Source organism: Bos indicus, chromosome 13, assembly GCF_029378745.1.
Source record: "Bos indicus isolate NIAB-ARS_2022 breed Sahiwal x Tharparkar chromosome 13, NIAB-ARS_B.indTharparkar_mat_pri_1.0, whole genome shotgun sequence".
NCBI lineage: Eukaryota > Metazoa > Chordata > Mammalia > Artiodactyla > Bovidae > Bos > Bos indicus.
The window spans coordinates 57,176,275-57,190,921 of NC_091772.1; the positions used below are offsets into that span (position 1 = coordinate 57,176,275).

The following is a 14,647-nucleotide window of genomic DNA, read 5'->3' on the forward strand; positions in this document are numbered from 1 at the left end:
TTGGGAAAGACCCTGATGCTGGGAAAGATTGAAGGCAGGAGGTGAAGGGGATGATGGAGGATGAGTTGGTTGGATGGCATCACTGACTCGATGGACATGCATTTGAGCAAGCTCCAGGAGTTGGTGATGGACAGGGAAACCTGGCATGCTGGAGTCCATGGGGTCACAAAGAGTCAGACAGGACTGAGTGACTGAACTGAACTGAACTGAACACAACTGGGGAAGTTCCAGAGGTGATGTAACAGAAAGCATCAGGACTGGGATATGGAGCCTAGACTCTGCTTCTTGTCCTGCCAAGGCAAGTTTTTCTCCCCATTCTAGTCTTGTCATCCAGTCCAAGTATAAGGCTGCTCTGGGGTCTCTAATAGACTGTGACCTCAGCTTCTTAGATCAGAATTTCTGAACCTCAGCAGTATTGGCATTGAGACTGGATACTTTTTGGTGGGGACCATTCTGTGCCTCATAGGATGTTGAGCAGCATCTCTAGATGACTTTGTTCGTCTCTGATAATGAGGCAATAATCAGAAAAGGGGTGGAGCCAAGTCACGCATCTTAGACTCTTTCTTTTTTCCCCTTGATGCCTAGTGAGCCATTTCTGTTCCTTCATTTAGTAGATGTACATTAATACTTGCTATGAACTAGGCATTGTCCCAGTTGCTAAGAACCTCAAGACACCATGCCCTGCCTCCAAGGGAGTCTCTTTGGGGCTGTTTATGTGGCTGTCTCATTATGTACTTCATGGACCTCCACCACCCAGCTCTTTATTTTAACAAGAAGGGGACTTTCTGAGTAGAGTACGGCTTACGTGTGCACACACAGGCATAGGGTGGGACTCCTTAGAGCAAACATGTCTTATGGGAACTCTAACATATAGAAAAAAAAAAAGCCTAGATACCTGACCTTTTATTTATGATGAAGTCTAGGGACTCTGTCTGAATTTCTGCTGACTTCTAATGAACTCTTCCCAGTTTCATGCAACATACACATAGAAGACAACTTGGCTGCCACTGAGATCAGAGACAGGACTGAGTCCCATCCACAGATGCTGCATGTACAAAGCTGCCAATTTCCTATAGGAAACCATTCAAAACTGCATTTATCCAGAGAATAGTTCCTCTACTTATGGGTAGAAATCACATGGACTAATGCTTGATCCTCAGAGGTAAAGAGTGTTGAATTTGCCTCTGGCAGAAGCTGAGGGAGACCAAGAACAGACGTCATTCACAGCTGGGGACAAATGTCTTAGACGCCACCAAGCAGTTCCTTCTGCGTTTGCAGCCTGGAGATTAACAGGCTGTCCCCAAATACGCGACTGGAGACTTGTTCTCGGTGGCTGTTAGCACAGCCAAATCCATTTGCTTCAAATTCAAGAGGAAGGAAGCTGGTCTTTCACCAGAACTGAAGGGACTGCTGGTGGTTCAGCACGAATCCCTAATACACTTTCTTGTGTATGATTCTGCACTCATTAACCAACCAACCAATAAAACAACAAAACACTGAAAAAATATATTGACGCAACCAGCTATTATATGATTGTTCCTTCGAGACTAATGGATGTGAGCGTCCTTTGACTTGGAATGTTAATTGCTCTGCTGTAAAGTTTGACTGAAGACACTTATCTGATAAACCTACAGTGCAACTTGCCCTCACCAGTTCTGTTGGCTTGAGAGAGAGCTGAGCTTAATAAAAGCTGGAATAACTGAAGAAACTAACACAAGTATCTGTTAGATTAGTTCCATGTTTCCCCGCAGAGTGTGTGTGTGGGAGGGGTTATCCTGGGTAGTACAGAGATGATATTTAACTGGTATGCGATGATCAATCTTAATACTTTTAATTCACATTGGAAAATACACACAACTACCAAATTAAGGCTGAGATTTCACAGATACTATAATTTACAAAAAGAGTAGCTTCTTTAAACAGAGATGATTTAAATAAAAGTATTAAATAAAGAATGTACCCACGTGTGGACAAATACGGCAAAAAGCAGTAAGATGGTTCTCAAATGATGGAAGTTTGGAAAGAATAGATCAATTTATGACTATAAGCGTTTGATGAGTTAGCAAAAAAAAGACTATGAAAATCCATCAGTCAGTATATCTGCTCTTCCCGTGTTTCCATTCACACTTTTTCTCCCAATGCATTATGTCTCCGTTGACTTCAAATGGCTCCAGGAGGTATAGACAAAGAATACTGTGTTGGTATGTAAAAATAAGTCTACTATTCTTGCCAAGAGTACATGATTTATACTCATAAGGAGGCATTGTTTTTGAAATAAGGATGTTTTCTCAGTTAATGAATAGTATTAAATATCCAAGTAACATCAATTCCACAGGGAAAAGTTTGGGATTATTGCACTGTGGATAGTGCCCTCATGTGGCCTTAAAGTCTAGCTACATTTAAAACCACATTTCTAAGTTACGAGCCTTGAAATATGGCAGACAATGACAGAAGGGACACATGGGGTAAAAGAGCAACACAAGAAAATGTGATAATTTGCCATTACCCAATTCTTTCATTGAGTGGAATGGGATACCAATATGGCGGATGAAATGTCTGGTCAACTTTTCAGGAATATTCAGATATCCAACTTATCTAGGATATATTTTTGGTGGTAGTTTGAGTTAAAATGTTAACAAATCAAACAAGACATTTTTATTTTCAGTTTTATTTTTATCAAAACAAAATAATTTAACCATATAAAGAAGGAAATACATTAAACAACCAACCAAGAAGCCAACAGCTTCTTGATTCTGAACAACGGATAGTGTAGTAAGTTCTAAAGAGTTGGCTGCATATATAAGTACTGAGTCATCCTCTAGGGCTCCAAATGACAGAAGCTGATTATTTTCCCTGGCTCTTTTTTCTTTCAGTGGTAAAGTAATACACTCAACATCCTATACTTCAGATTGAATTATGTGTATCCCCACAAACATACAAAGCATGGATGAAAAGGATTGTACAGGGTACAGATCTAGCGCATAGGATTTCTTGGGTCCTGACATCTAGGTTTAATGAGTATCTGGGAAAGAAGAGCAAAAGGCTGTGCTTACAGATTGAGAAATGTAGTGTTTCAAATGCCAAAGAGTCTCCCTCGCAAGCGTTCTGGAGTTACAATTGAAGTGAGAAGAAATAAGCAAGCCCTGTTTGCCATGGCTGTAGAAATATGACCTCCATAGAGCCAGGCAGCTCATTTTTTTTTCCTCACCAGATTAAATTATGTCTGGAGATTTGAGCAGCGGTACATTCCGATAATGATGACAGCTTCCATAACTACAAAATCTGCTGCACCAGGCAGATTTTTGTGCAAAATGCAAATTTCTATGCTGGGAGAAAAAATGAATAATGTGGTCATTCTAAGTAATGAATGTAAATGCAAGGAAATACAGTTTGGCATGAGACAGAAATCATTCATCTGTCATGGCAAGATCTGTGGTCACAATGCGATTGTACAAAGCCACACTCCTCATCTGAGCTCTAGAGGAGGGATTTCAGGAGAGGGAAGTTTAACTTGCCCTTAGTTACCCATCATGCTGTTGACAGGGTTTTGATTCGAACACAGAAGCACCAATCCCCTGTCTTTTTTTTTTTTTTTTTTAAGCCTCTTGGAAGAGGAACCATAAGTTCTCCTGGGTTGTGAAATGAGGGGTATTAGCTTGGTCCCGAATCTCAAAGGCCATGAGTTGTCTCTATCATGAGGCATGAGTTGTCTCTATCAAGTCTTACAACAAGGAGGCATGAGTTGTCTCCATCATGCCTTACATCAAGGAAGATTCAGGTTGTCCATCAAAAAGCACATGGCATTAAGAGCCACTTAACAGTATAGTTTGCCAAGAGCGGGGGAGTGTGAAACCTCTTTTCTCTATGCATTGTCAACAAGTGAGATCTGGCTGGGTGTAGGTACAGCTGGAGGGGCACACTTGGTGGTGTCTTGAGTATCACAGTTCATGGCATTTGTATACCTCACTCCAAGAGAATAGGAAAGAATTCCAAGTGCACTTTATCTTTGTCTATGACAGCATCCTGGGAGTTATTCTCTGTGGGAGAAGCTGAGACACCCATTGGTTAAGACCCTTACCTCAAGCTACAATGAAATTAACAGCACTGGGAAGAAAGGGGAATCCCTGATTTTTAGACTCCATTTTGCCCTGTTCTAAAATAAATTTGCTTTCCCTTAACCATTCCACAGCACACACTTGTACAGTCATAGCAGCAATGACCAATCAATAATCCTGAAATTTTATTTTTGATAACCCTAACTGGGTTATAGTTCACCAATAATATCCTTAAAATGTACCCCTATAGTTGCAGTTCACTTTAAGAAAATCCTTAAGAACTTGAGAAAATTAAGACTTATAAAATCAGAGATTGTCTGTTGCTTTATAAAAGAATTTTTCATTAAAAAAATATTTACCTTGGGATGATTTTCAAGAGCCAAGTCCTCTAGGGTCATTCAAACTACATTTTTTAATTTTTTTTAATCCATTCAAATACAGCTTTTCACAAATTCATGTTGATATGAAGTAAGGTACACTTGTAAACATTGCCACCAACTAGCTTAAAGGACCATCGGAGAGAAGAAAATCGGTGACCTGCTCACCTTTGTATGAGAGGCACAGAGAGTTAGCGATGGAATCAGCATTCTGCCATGTTTGATGGAGCTTGGGATGTGGCAGCCAGCAATGATGGGTTGCAGAAGGATCGAGCTCCCACCTGATTCTCCTGAGGTCGTGCTACTGGGAGCTGTGATGTACTGACCTCAGTACAGTGATGCAGCCAGCAGCTCAGCAACCACCCGGGAAAGAAGGGTCTAGACCATAGTCTTCCCCCCTGACCAGTGCCTCCCAAGACAAAGTAACTAGCTCATCCTACAGATATGCTGGCTTCCTCCTACACAGTAGTGTTCTGTCTTTGCTTCTAATTTTTACATCATAAGCCACCATTTAGAAATGGGTTGACTGCACCCCCCTAAACCTGGAACTCTGGGGAAAAAATTAGAAGAGCTTCCCTGAGTCCACATTCTTCAAAAAAATAATAATTGGGTTTAGTTCCCCACATCCCCCTCCCAAACTTCTTGGGTGCAAGACTACTCCTCATGAGGCCCTCCTCCAAGCCACGCTCATGAGAATCGGGGCCCAGAGCAGCATTCAGTGCATCTAGTCATACTCTCTCCTTCCCAGAAGGAGAAAAAGGTGCCGAAAGGGCGTAAGTCTTCACCAAGATTCCCTAGCCAGCTCTGCACAAGGTCAGGCCTTCTCTCCCTCTTCCTTCAGGACTCAGAACACTTTGCTAGACTTCTCACTATAGTGGCAAGGATAAATCAAAGGGTAGATAATTATATCACTTTTGTTTGGTTTAGAAAGTACAGGAAGCAAACGCCTAGCCTCCTTCTTATGTTTTCCTTGACTGGACTTGAAATCACTAGGTTATGTCGAAGCACATCTGAAATGACCACAGACATAAGCTAAGTCACTGGGAGAAGCTGACCCTACCACAGAGTTTCTGTATAAACAACCCTTAAATTGGAAACTTCACTTGAAGACTCTTGAAATCTGACCGTCCTTCATCACAGACAAGGACGTATTAAAGCATCTTCATACCGTGCGAGATGTTTTGCGTTGCGTTTGAACTATGTCGTAGGAACATCCTTACATCAAAGTGAAGCCAAAAGAGCTGGGCTATAAATTCCAAATGGTACAAAATCATACCAAAAGCAAGTATAAAATTTTATTGAAATGCAGCAGTGTGGATCTCCTGAAGTTTCTCCTCTCCCATTTAAAGAGGAGAAGAGCGTGGTAACTTGGAGGCTTTGCTCACCACTGACGTATATCAGCTATTTTCTTCTGCACAGCGGTGCATGGGCTTGGAATCCTGGGGAATTTTCTCTGTGCTGTTCTGACTTGCACAATACAGAGGCTGATTTAATTTGACAGCAAAGTAACACCAAGCCCCCAAAATAAAATTACCAAGATGTAAAACAGCGTCAAAACTCCAATTAGTTTTGTAACCTTGAAGCTTCTGGAGGAAATCTGAAAGGCTCCCATCACGATGAGCAGGCATCAGTTTAAGCTGCAGAGATTACTAAAATGTAACCCTCTAATTGAAATTGCTCAGAGCACAATATGACAGAGAGAATTGGAGGAAAACAAGTGAATTTTCCCCCTCAAAAATGACTCATTACAGAGACTGTTCTATCAACTTTTAACACAATGTTCCTTTTGCAAGAGCTGGAAAAACCACGGGTTCCAGAGGTCTCCACAGAAAAGGCACCAGGAATACAAGCGAAACATGCTGTGTCATTGAATCACACGTAAGCATTGACCATGTGTGCAACATTGAGAGACACTCAGTATTTCATCAGATCATAGGCATTTTGAAGTGTATTTACAGCTTCCACTAAGGAGGCAAATTACTAAGCCCAAACTTCAGTTTTGGGAGGAATCCAGAATGAACAGAAGTATCTCACTGCCCAGCTCCTTTGCAGGCTCCCCCAACTTTCCCAAGTACCATTACCCTCTCTGAAGCCAACCCCAAGCTCACTGATGGAGGAGACCTGTCACCTTGACCCTGGTTCAGAAGCAAGTCAATTGTGGCTGTCTGGGTCAATGCCAGTTTCCTGGGTAAGGCAGTGAGGAACCAAAGCAGAGGACGCAGCTAGGAGTCAAGCCACAGTCCTCATGCAGGTCAACCCTGCTTACACTTTGTTTCACTGCCACCTTTGCCCTGCTGGCACCTTGTGAGCAGGGCATCTGGGGAGGAGTGAGGCTGAGCTTGGGTTTCAGAGTGGGTTGGGGACATCTTAGAAAGAACCCCAGATGGCTTTCCTCTCTGCAGGGGCTTCATGAATAGAGTTCATTTCTGCCGCCCACTTGATGGCATCGACTGCAAAGTATCAACCATCTTTGACGACAGACACCATCTTTCTCTGGAAGCGTCAGATTTCTATCACTAACCGATCTTCATCATCGCTGCTGGTGTCGCTGGACTCCACACGAGTTTGCTTTCTCATTCCTTCCAAACTTCTCTTCCTGAGGGTTTTCAAAGAGGCTGCAGGGACCTCCGTGGGCAGCCCTGGGTTAGAAGGGACGGCATCATCCTTTAGAGCCATGAATCCAGTTCCTTGACATTTCACACTGTCAGGTCCTACCAGAGGGCAGGGGACCAGTCCTTCCCTACACCCACATTGCCCCCCAGAAGGAAAACATGACTTGTGTTTCCCTTCCTCTTGGTGTGAACTAGCTGAAGCTGGTCCTAAAGCTGGTATTTCAAGATGAATTTTTCCAGTGGACCCTGGTGTAACTGAACCTGAAATTCTCTGCCCAGATGAAGGCTTCCCTGGCAAAAGGTTTGGGGACACACCCTCTTCTATCGTTTTTCTGTCTGGAGAGCTTTGTGCGAGAGTCTCCTCTTCACCCTGGCTGTGGTCTTGCGGTTCCACACTGTGAATTCCCAGGGTTGTGTGGCCTGCTCTTGCCCCCAGGGAAGGACAGAAGGCAGCTGCAGAGGTAGCAAGGTCATGGCCGAGAGAGGTTCCTTTGGACACAAAGGAAGAAGGCTCTTGAGCATCTGAGAAAACGCATGGTGTAGGGTCTGTTGAGATGTGCTGCTGGGACGGCAGCAGGTGAGTCTCCAATGATCCCACGTCGAGACCTTTGCTGTGGGCTGGAAGGCTGTCATTAGCCCCCAAGGAGTCAGATGGCAGAGATAAACCTGACCCCACAGCCGTGATTAGAGGACAACCAGCCCCATGCTCGCCAGCAGATGAAATCTCCTGCAACAAAGTGCAAAGGAAAATAAATGGAGGGAAAAAAAGTTAATTGGTATCAAAAAACTTGTGGTCAGAGATGTGGTCCTCATTGAGAACAAGGTCTGGAGGTCCTGATTCTTTACCAAGTGTGAACCTCGATACAATGTTCTCCTCAGTTTCCATTAATAACTAATAGATGCATTAACTCTAGGAGAGTTCCCTGTTGACACACAATAAGCTACTGAGACTGCTCTGTATTTTTATCTGGATTTAAGAAAACTCAATCACTCAGTTATCCAACCAGCTCTGAGCATCCAGTTTTAGATCATTACTTAATGTGTGCTACTCGGTGTGTGTGTATGCTCAGTCCTGTCCGACTCTTTGCGACCCCCTGACTGTAGCCCACCGGACTCCTCTGTTTTGGGGGATTCTCCAGGCAAGAAAACGAGTGGTTTGCCATTTCCTCCTCCAGGGGATCTTCCTGATCCAGGGATCAAACCTGCATCTCCTGCATTGGCAGGTGGGTTCTTTACCACCGCCACCAACTGGGAAGCATCTTTATTCAAGTATGAATTATAAAGGGACTTGGGATTTTTTTTTTAACCAACTCTGAGATCATCCCAATGGTTCACCGTCCACTCATTCAGCACCATGTTTGAGGCATCTGCCTCGAGGGGCTTTTTATGCCAGGAAACTTCTCTAGGTGTCCTGAGTGAGTTCCGCCACACTGGACACTAACAAGGAAAAGAGAGGCATAAATCCGGACCACAGATGGGTACAGACAACTCGAAATCACAATTCCCACCTTTGCGATCGGTCTGTCTGTGTCCCCGATGGTTCTTAAGCTTGTGTTAGGACAGAAACTCCTGGAGACGTGTCCGCTCTCCTCTTCCTCCTGCTCTCTGTTCTCAATGCAAACAGATGATTCTGAGGTGACACAAGAGGGCTCCCCTGACGGATTCACACCTGAAGGGGGGCACACAGAGACACACCTGAAATTATAAAATCAGCCAATAGCCACTTCCCAGGGGTTGACCTATGTCTTCGATACCAGCTCCGAGCTCATCAACTGCGTCCTACATGGGATGTCCACCAACTCGATTTACCTTGAATCAGTTCACATTGTAAATAAAATGTCTCCACTTCTGCTAAGGAGAGAGATGGAAAAACCAATTCCTAAGGTAGAAAAATCCTTTGATTACAGATTTTAATAAATATTTCATATGGATCTTTTTTTTTTTTTTCATTAGAGTCATCTTCCTTGCCACATTGGTTAATTTTGGATTGGCTTGAATTCTGTGGTCATTCAACTGAGGCCAGAGTAGAAATATTGAGAAAGGAAATTTCCCTGTTATGTTGGATGTCTTGATCTCCATCAGAGCACTGACAGCAGGAGGGTGATGGGTTTTTGTGTTGCTGTTGTTTTGTGGTGGTTTTTGTGATGAGTGTGGGAAGAGGGGCGACAAAGACATGGTCTTGACGGTCCCCACCAAATATCATCTCCCTTTCAAGGGAACCTTACTCTCTCTTCCATCTTATCATTTTGGCCTGGGATATAGGTCAGAAGGATCATGGAACTTCAGAGCATGTAGATCCCATCATGAGAGCAGAGCGGAAAAGCATTCTATAAGGACTGTGTTGCCAGAGAAAAGGGTTTAAACCACTTTTCAGTTTATGAACTTTAAAAAAACTTTGTGTGCTGCAGTCCATGGGGTCGCAAAGAGTCGGATGTGACTAGGTGACTGAACAACAACAGCATAGCTGATTTACAATTTTGTGCCAATCTCTGCTGTACAGCAAAGTGACCCAGTTATACATGTATCGTGCTAAGTCACTTCAGTCATGTTCGGCTCTCTGCAACCCTATGGCCCATAGCCGGCCAGGCTCCTCTGCCCATGGGATTCTCCAGGCAAGAATACTGGAGTGGGTTGCCATGCCCTCCTCCAGGGGATCTTCCTGACCCAAGCATCAAACTTGCGTCTCTTATGTCTCCTGCATTGGCAGGCGGGTTCTTTACCACTGAGCCACCTGGGAAGCCCTAGCCATATATAGACGTTCTTTTTTATATTCTTTTCCATTATAGTTTATCATAGGATATTGAGTGTAGTAGAGCTCCATGTGCTCTACAGTACGACCTTGTAGTTTACACCTGCTAATCCCAAACTTCCAGTCCTTCCTTCCCCCACCCACTCCCCCCTTGTCAATCTACTTTTAAATCTGCTTTTATTTTGATTAACATTACACACGCACAGGGTTTGTTTTTTTTTTTTTTTTTTTTTTTTTTTGTTTTTTTTTTTGTTTTTTTTTTTTTTAAGTTGTCTTTCTACTTAAGAAAAACAGCCCACCCACTCATTTTTTCCCACTTGGGATTCCTTTCATGTTTATCTCCTTTTCTCCTAAGGACAAGCATGTAGCATTACTTTAGATTCCCCTTTTCCACTTTGGAGAACAGCTGATGATATCATGAGGGGAGAGGCGGGTTTAGAACCCTCATCCACAAGCCTCATTACCCCCACCCGTGGGCACACATCCCTCCCCTCTCTCCTCTCTTCAGTTATATGTTATATGACTATGCTGTCAAGATTTTGTTGGGGATATGCAATGTTTACATCATTATGTTCAGGAACATGCTTTTCACCACCAAGTCAGATGGTGTACTGTGATTACATTGCCTTTCTGGCCAACACTGTTTTTCCTGAAATTAATCATTATTTTGTCTTCTTCTTCTGCCTAGTTTTTTGCACGAATTTATTACCAAAACCACCTCCCATTTCCTTCCCAATTGTCTTTTATTTCATTTTATTCATTCATTTCATTGCCTTGGAAACATCTCACTCAGAACTTTCTGACCTGTTCCCAGTGGACCACTGCTCACTAGGCCCAAAGTGGGGCTGAGCCAGTGCATCTCCCTACACCTCCATCCTAACAGTTTTTTTCACCTCTGGTTCCTGGACACACACACCCCCCCCACACACACAGACACACACATACTTCTTTTTCCTGGGTTTTCTCTCTTTGTGTTCTTTCCTAATGCAAAACTTCCGGCAATTTCATGAGAAAGGGTGAAATAAAATTCTTTAGACTTTTACTAGCGGCTTGTCTGATAGCTATCTGAATTAAAATTCATCTTCCTTCAGAACTGAAGATGTGGCTCCACAGAGCTCTAGCTGTTGAGAAGTCTGGAGCCAACATGATTTACTGTTCCCAATCCTTTGGAGGAAACCGTTTTGTTTTTCTCTCTGGAAACTCCTAAGCTCCTTTTTACGAGAGTATCACTATGGTCCTGCATCTATTTCCATTCGTTGTCTGTACACTTTCAATGGGTCCTTTCAATCTGAACCATGTCTTTATGTTTTACAAAAATATATTATTTCTTTGATATATTTTTTCCTTATGTTTTTTCTTTCTTAGCTAGAACTGCTCTTACTAGGTTATTAGACCTCTTGAGTTAACCCTCTATTTTTCTTTTCTTTCCTATTTTCTTTTTCTTTTTCTTTTCTTTTGGGGGAATTCCTTCAACTTTCTATTCCAACTTACAAGTGTCTATGTCTGTTGTTGTTGCTCAGCTGCTGAGTCATGTCTGATTATTTGTAATCCCACAGACTGCAGCATGCCAGGCCTCCCTGTCCTTCACTATCTCCCAGAGTTTGCTCAAACTCATGTCCATCGAGTCAGTGACGCCATCCAACCATCTCATCCTCTGTCGCCACCCTCTCCTCTTGCCCTCAATCTTTCCCAGCACCAGAGTCTTTTCCAATGAGCTGGCTCTTCACATCAAGTGGCCAAAGTAGTGGAGCTTCAGCTTCAGCATCAGTCTTCCTTAAAGGTAGGATTGATATGTCTGTATCATGTTTTTAATTTCCAAGAGCCCACTCTTGGAATAATTATTTCAAGATTATTAATTATTCCAATGATTAATAATAATAGTTAATATTAATTATTATTATTGTCCCTTCTTTATAGCATCCTGTTACTACTTCATGGCTCCAGCATCTTCTCACCTGTCTCAGGCAAGATGTTGCCATTGCTGTCATTGCTGAAACTTGCCTGTCCCTACACTGTCTATCTTCTAGGTTCCTTTGTTTCTGTTTGCTTTTATCTCTTTCATATTTAAAGGCTTCCCTGAGATATCCAGCAATCTATCTGCCCATGTTTTAGAAAGAGGTACTGAAAAGCTGGTTAGAAACTCTACAAATGTAAAGTGTCCATCGTGGACCTCCCTGCAGGGTTATCTTGTCGCCTTGTTGACGTGGAAAACCCTGAAGTCATCCACTTTGGGTCTCCACACAGGCTAGTTGACTTTTGCAGAAGGAGTTCTCTGATGTCCTGCCTGGAAATTGTAAGGCAGGTGTCAGCATTCTGTAGTCCGAATTGGGATTGGGCAGGGAGGGGCTCAGCATCCAGTGCCAACCTTTGGTTAAACCCTCTGTTTTCAACCTAGTCCTCTTGCTCCCCAGCATTTTGTAGGGTCTCCAGAGACTAAGCCCCAAGCATTATTTGGGAGTGAAAATGAAGGATGTGACCAGGATCTGAGAATCAGTGGTGGGGTGGAGGTTTCCGCGGGGTGGGGAGTGGTCAACCAACACTCCTGTTTTCAGTCCCACCTGGTACCATGAATTTCTTAATATTCTTGACTTGACCACTGTTAAATCAGGATGAAGTTCGCTTGGGTCTGCTACTCAGTGACCATTCAGCCTCTGCATTCTAATTCCCACAACCATGGCACTATTTCTTCTCTGGTTACCTAGTGCCCATAGGCCTGGACATTCTAAACACATTCCTCACTAATTTCTGGGTTTTTAGGGGAAAGTGGAAGAAAGTGAACATGCTCTCTCCTCCATCTTGAACCCAAAGGAACAGATCCACTTTTTATACCTCCGGGACAGGTCACAAGATGACCTGAACGCACTAATCTTGAGCAAATCAGCTTAAACATCTATCCAAGTTGCAATGATTTGGCAAAGGAAATTGTAATTTTCCCTTTAATACAATCTTTACTTGAGCACCACAATACCACAGTCATCTAAAGACATAGCACCAGGATTTTGGTATTTCATTCATCCACTCAACAAACATGTTTTGGGCTCCTCCAAGGAACCAGGCACCATGTTCAACCCTAAGGAATCAGAGAACAAGACCAAGATGCCCTGGTTCTTATGAGACTTTGCTCCAACAAGGAAGAGAAACAGAGGCATGTAAGATAATTGAGGTTGTGATGGGGGTCAAGAAGGAAAGAAATGAGGGGTGACTACTCCAGGGAGGACCAATACAGAGGAGGCTATGACAGAGATGCAGTAAACAGGGAAGGGAGAACGATACTGAGAGTGATAATAAACAGAGTATTATAGAGAGTAGCAGTATCCAAGGGGCAGATTACAGAGAGTAACTGGGGTGGGACAGTTAACTGGCTTGCCTAGTAGAAGAAGGTATCTCTGATAAGGTGCCACCTGAAATGAGATCTTCAGGATCAGGAAGAACCAGCAGCCCTCAAAGGCCATTCCAGACGAAAGAGAAACAGAGGCAGGGGACCTGCAGTGGGATGGAGCTCAGAGGATGGACCCAGTGGAAGGAGGCTTTGCTGGAAGCACAGTGGAGAGCAGGGGGCTCAGGTCTTGTAGGATGCAAGAAGCCCTGGGAAAGGATTAGATTTTATTCACCATTCATTGTGAAGAAACCAGTGTTTCCATCAAGAAGTCTACATCCTCTAAAGATGCACATGGTTACTATACAGAGACTGAATTAGAGGAGAGGGCATTGCGGTGGGAAAACCAGTTACAAGGTTCCCAGGGTCATCTAGGGGACTGGGGGGATGGCATGTCTAGGGCAGTGGGGAGAGAAATGGAGAACATAGACTTGAGATCATTTTCATTCTCATCTATGAAAAACCACCCAAAGACAATAATGATGAAAGACGTTTCTAGAGTCCCAGGCCCACGCGCCTCACTCTAAGTGGATTAAGCCGTGCCCTTACAGTGACAAAACCATCAGGCAATTCATTCAATTCAATGAAGAGTGAAAACCAATTAGTATAGAGAAAATAATCAGATTGGTCAAGCATCTTCTCAGCAGGTTGTTTGGGTTTTTAAGCTTAACGAAAAGGCCATGTGTGCCTTTGACCAATAACTTCTGACTCATCAGAGAAAGCGAGAGGAGAAAATCCATTGATTTAATTTGCTTGTGACCTACAGTCTTACAGAGAAAAGAGAGTTATCTTTAATCATTGTGAAAAATGCCCAAATAATGTCACTAAAGTGTGTTAAATGAATTGAGATTCTTGGGAAAGGACAGCATCCTTGCTTTTAGATGGATGGCCCATTTCAAAAACTTTCCAGGTCCAATGTTAAAGCACAGAACAGGGTCCTGTTTATGTTCTGGCATCATTCTATGAATCACTTCATACACCTTCAGAAATTGTGGATTTCTATGTCCTATGGCAATCTTTGCAGATTCAACCGCTCTTATGCAATCATCAGCATCTTATTATTAGAGAACTCATGTCTCATCACTTCTGTTCCCCTCCCCATTAACGGCTGCATGTTTAATAATTTCCCTCAGAAATAACATGCTTCCCTGGTGGCTCAGACGGTAAAGCATCTGCCCGCAATGCGGAAGACCCAGGTTCGATTCCTGGGTCAGGAAGATCCCCTGGAGAAGGAAATGGCAATCTACTCCAGCACTCTTGCCTGGAAAATCCCATGGACGGAGGAGCCTAATAGGCTACAGTCCATGGGGTCGCAAAGAGTCGGACAAGACTGAGCGACTTCACTTTCACTTTCAGAAATAACTGCCGAACCACATGGAGAGAGGAAGAGACTGCTTAGTGTGACAACAAATTTAAATTTAGCCATCTCAAAACAGCAATAGGAAACTGTAAATAATTAGAAGGAAAATGGAATGAAG

The 14,647-nt window shown here is 43.2% G+C and overlaps 1 protein-coding gene across 2 annotated transcripts in view; it reads right to left on the reverse strand.

The window, feature by feature from the left end:
• Positions 1-2,652: 2,652 nt before the first annotated feature.
• ZNF831 (zinc finger protein 831) overlaps positions 2,653-14,647 on the reverse strand; it is a 109,985-nt gene continuing 97,990 nt past the window's right edge. For both annotated transcript variants that reach the window (XM_070801369.1, XM_070801368.1), the window contains exons 5-6: positions 8,553-8,713; positions 2,653-7,771 (exon numbers count right to left, since the gene is read on the reverse strand). In XM_070801369.1, the coding sequence (XP_070657470.1) occupies positions 6,935-7,771; positions 8,553-8,713 (998 nt within the window). In that variant the 3' untranslated portion in view covers positions 2,653-6,934. The remainder of the gene's footprint in view (positions 7,772-8,552; positions 8,714-14,647) is intronic.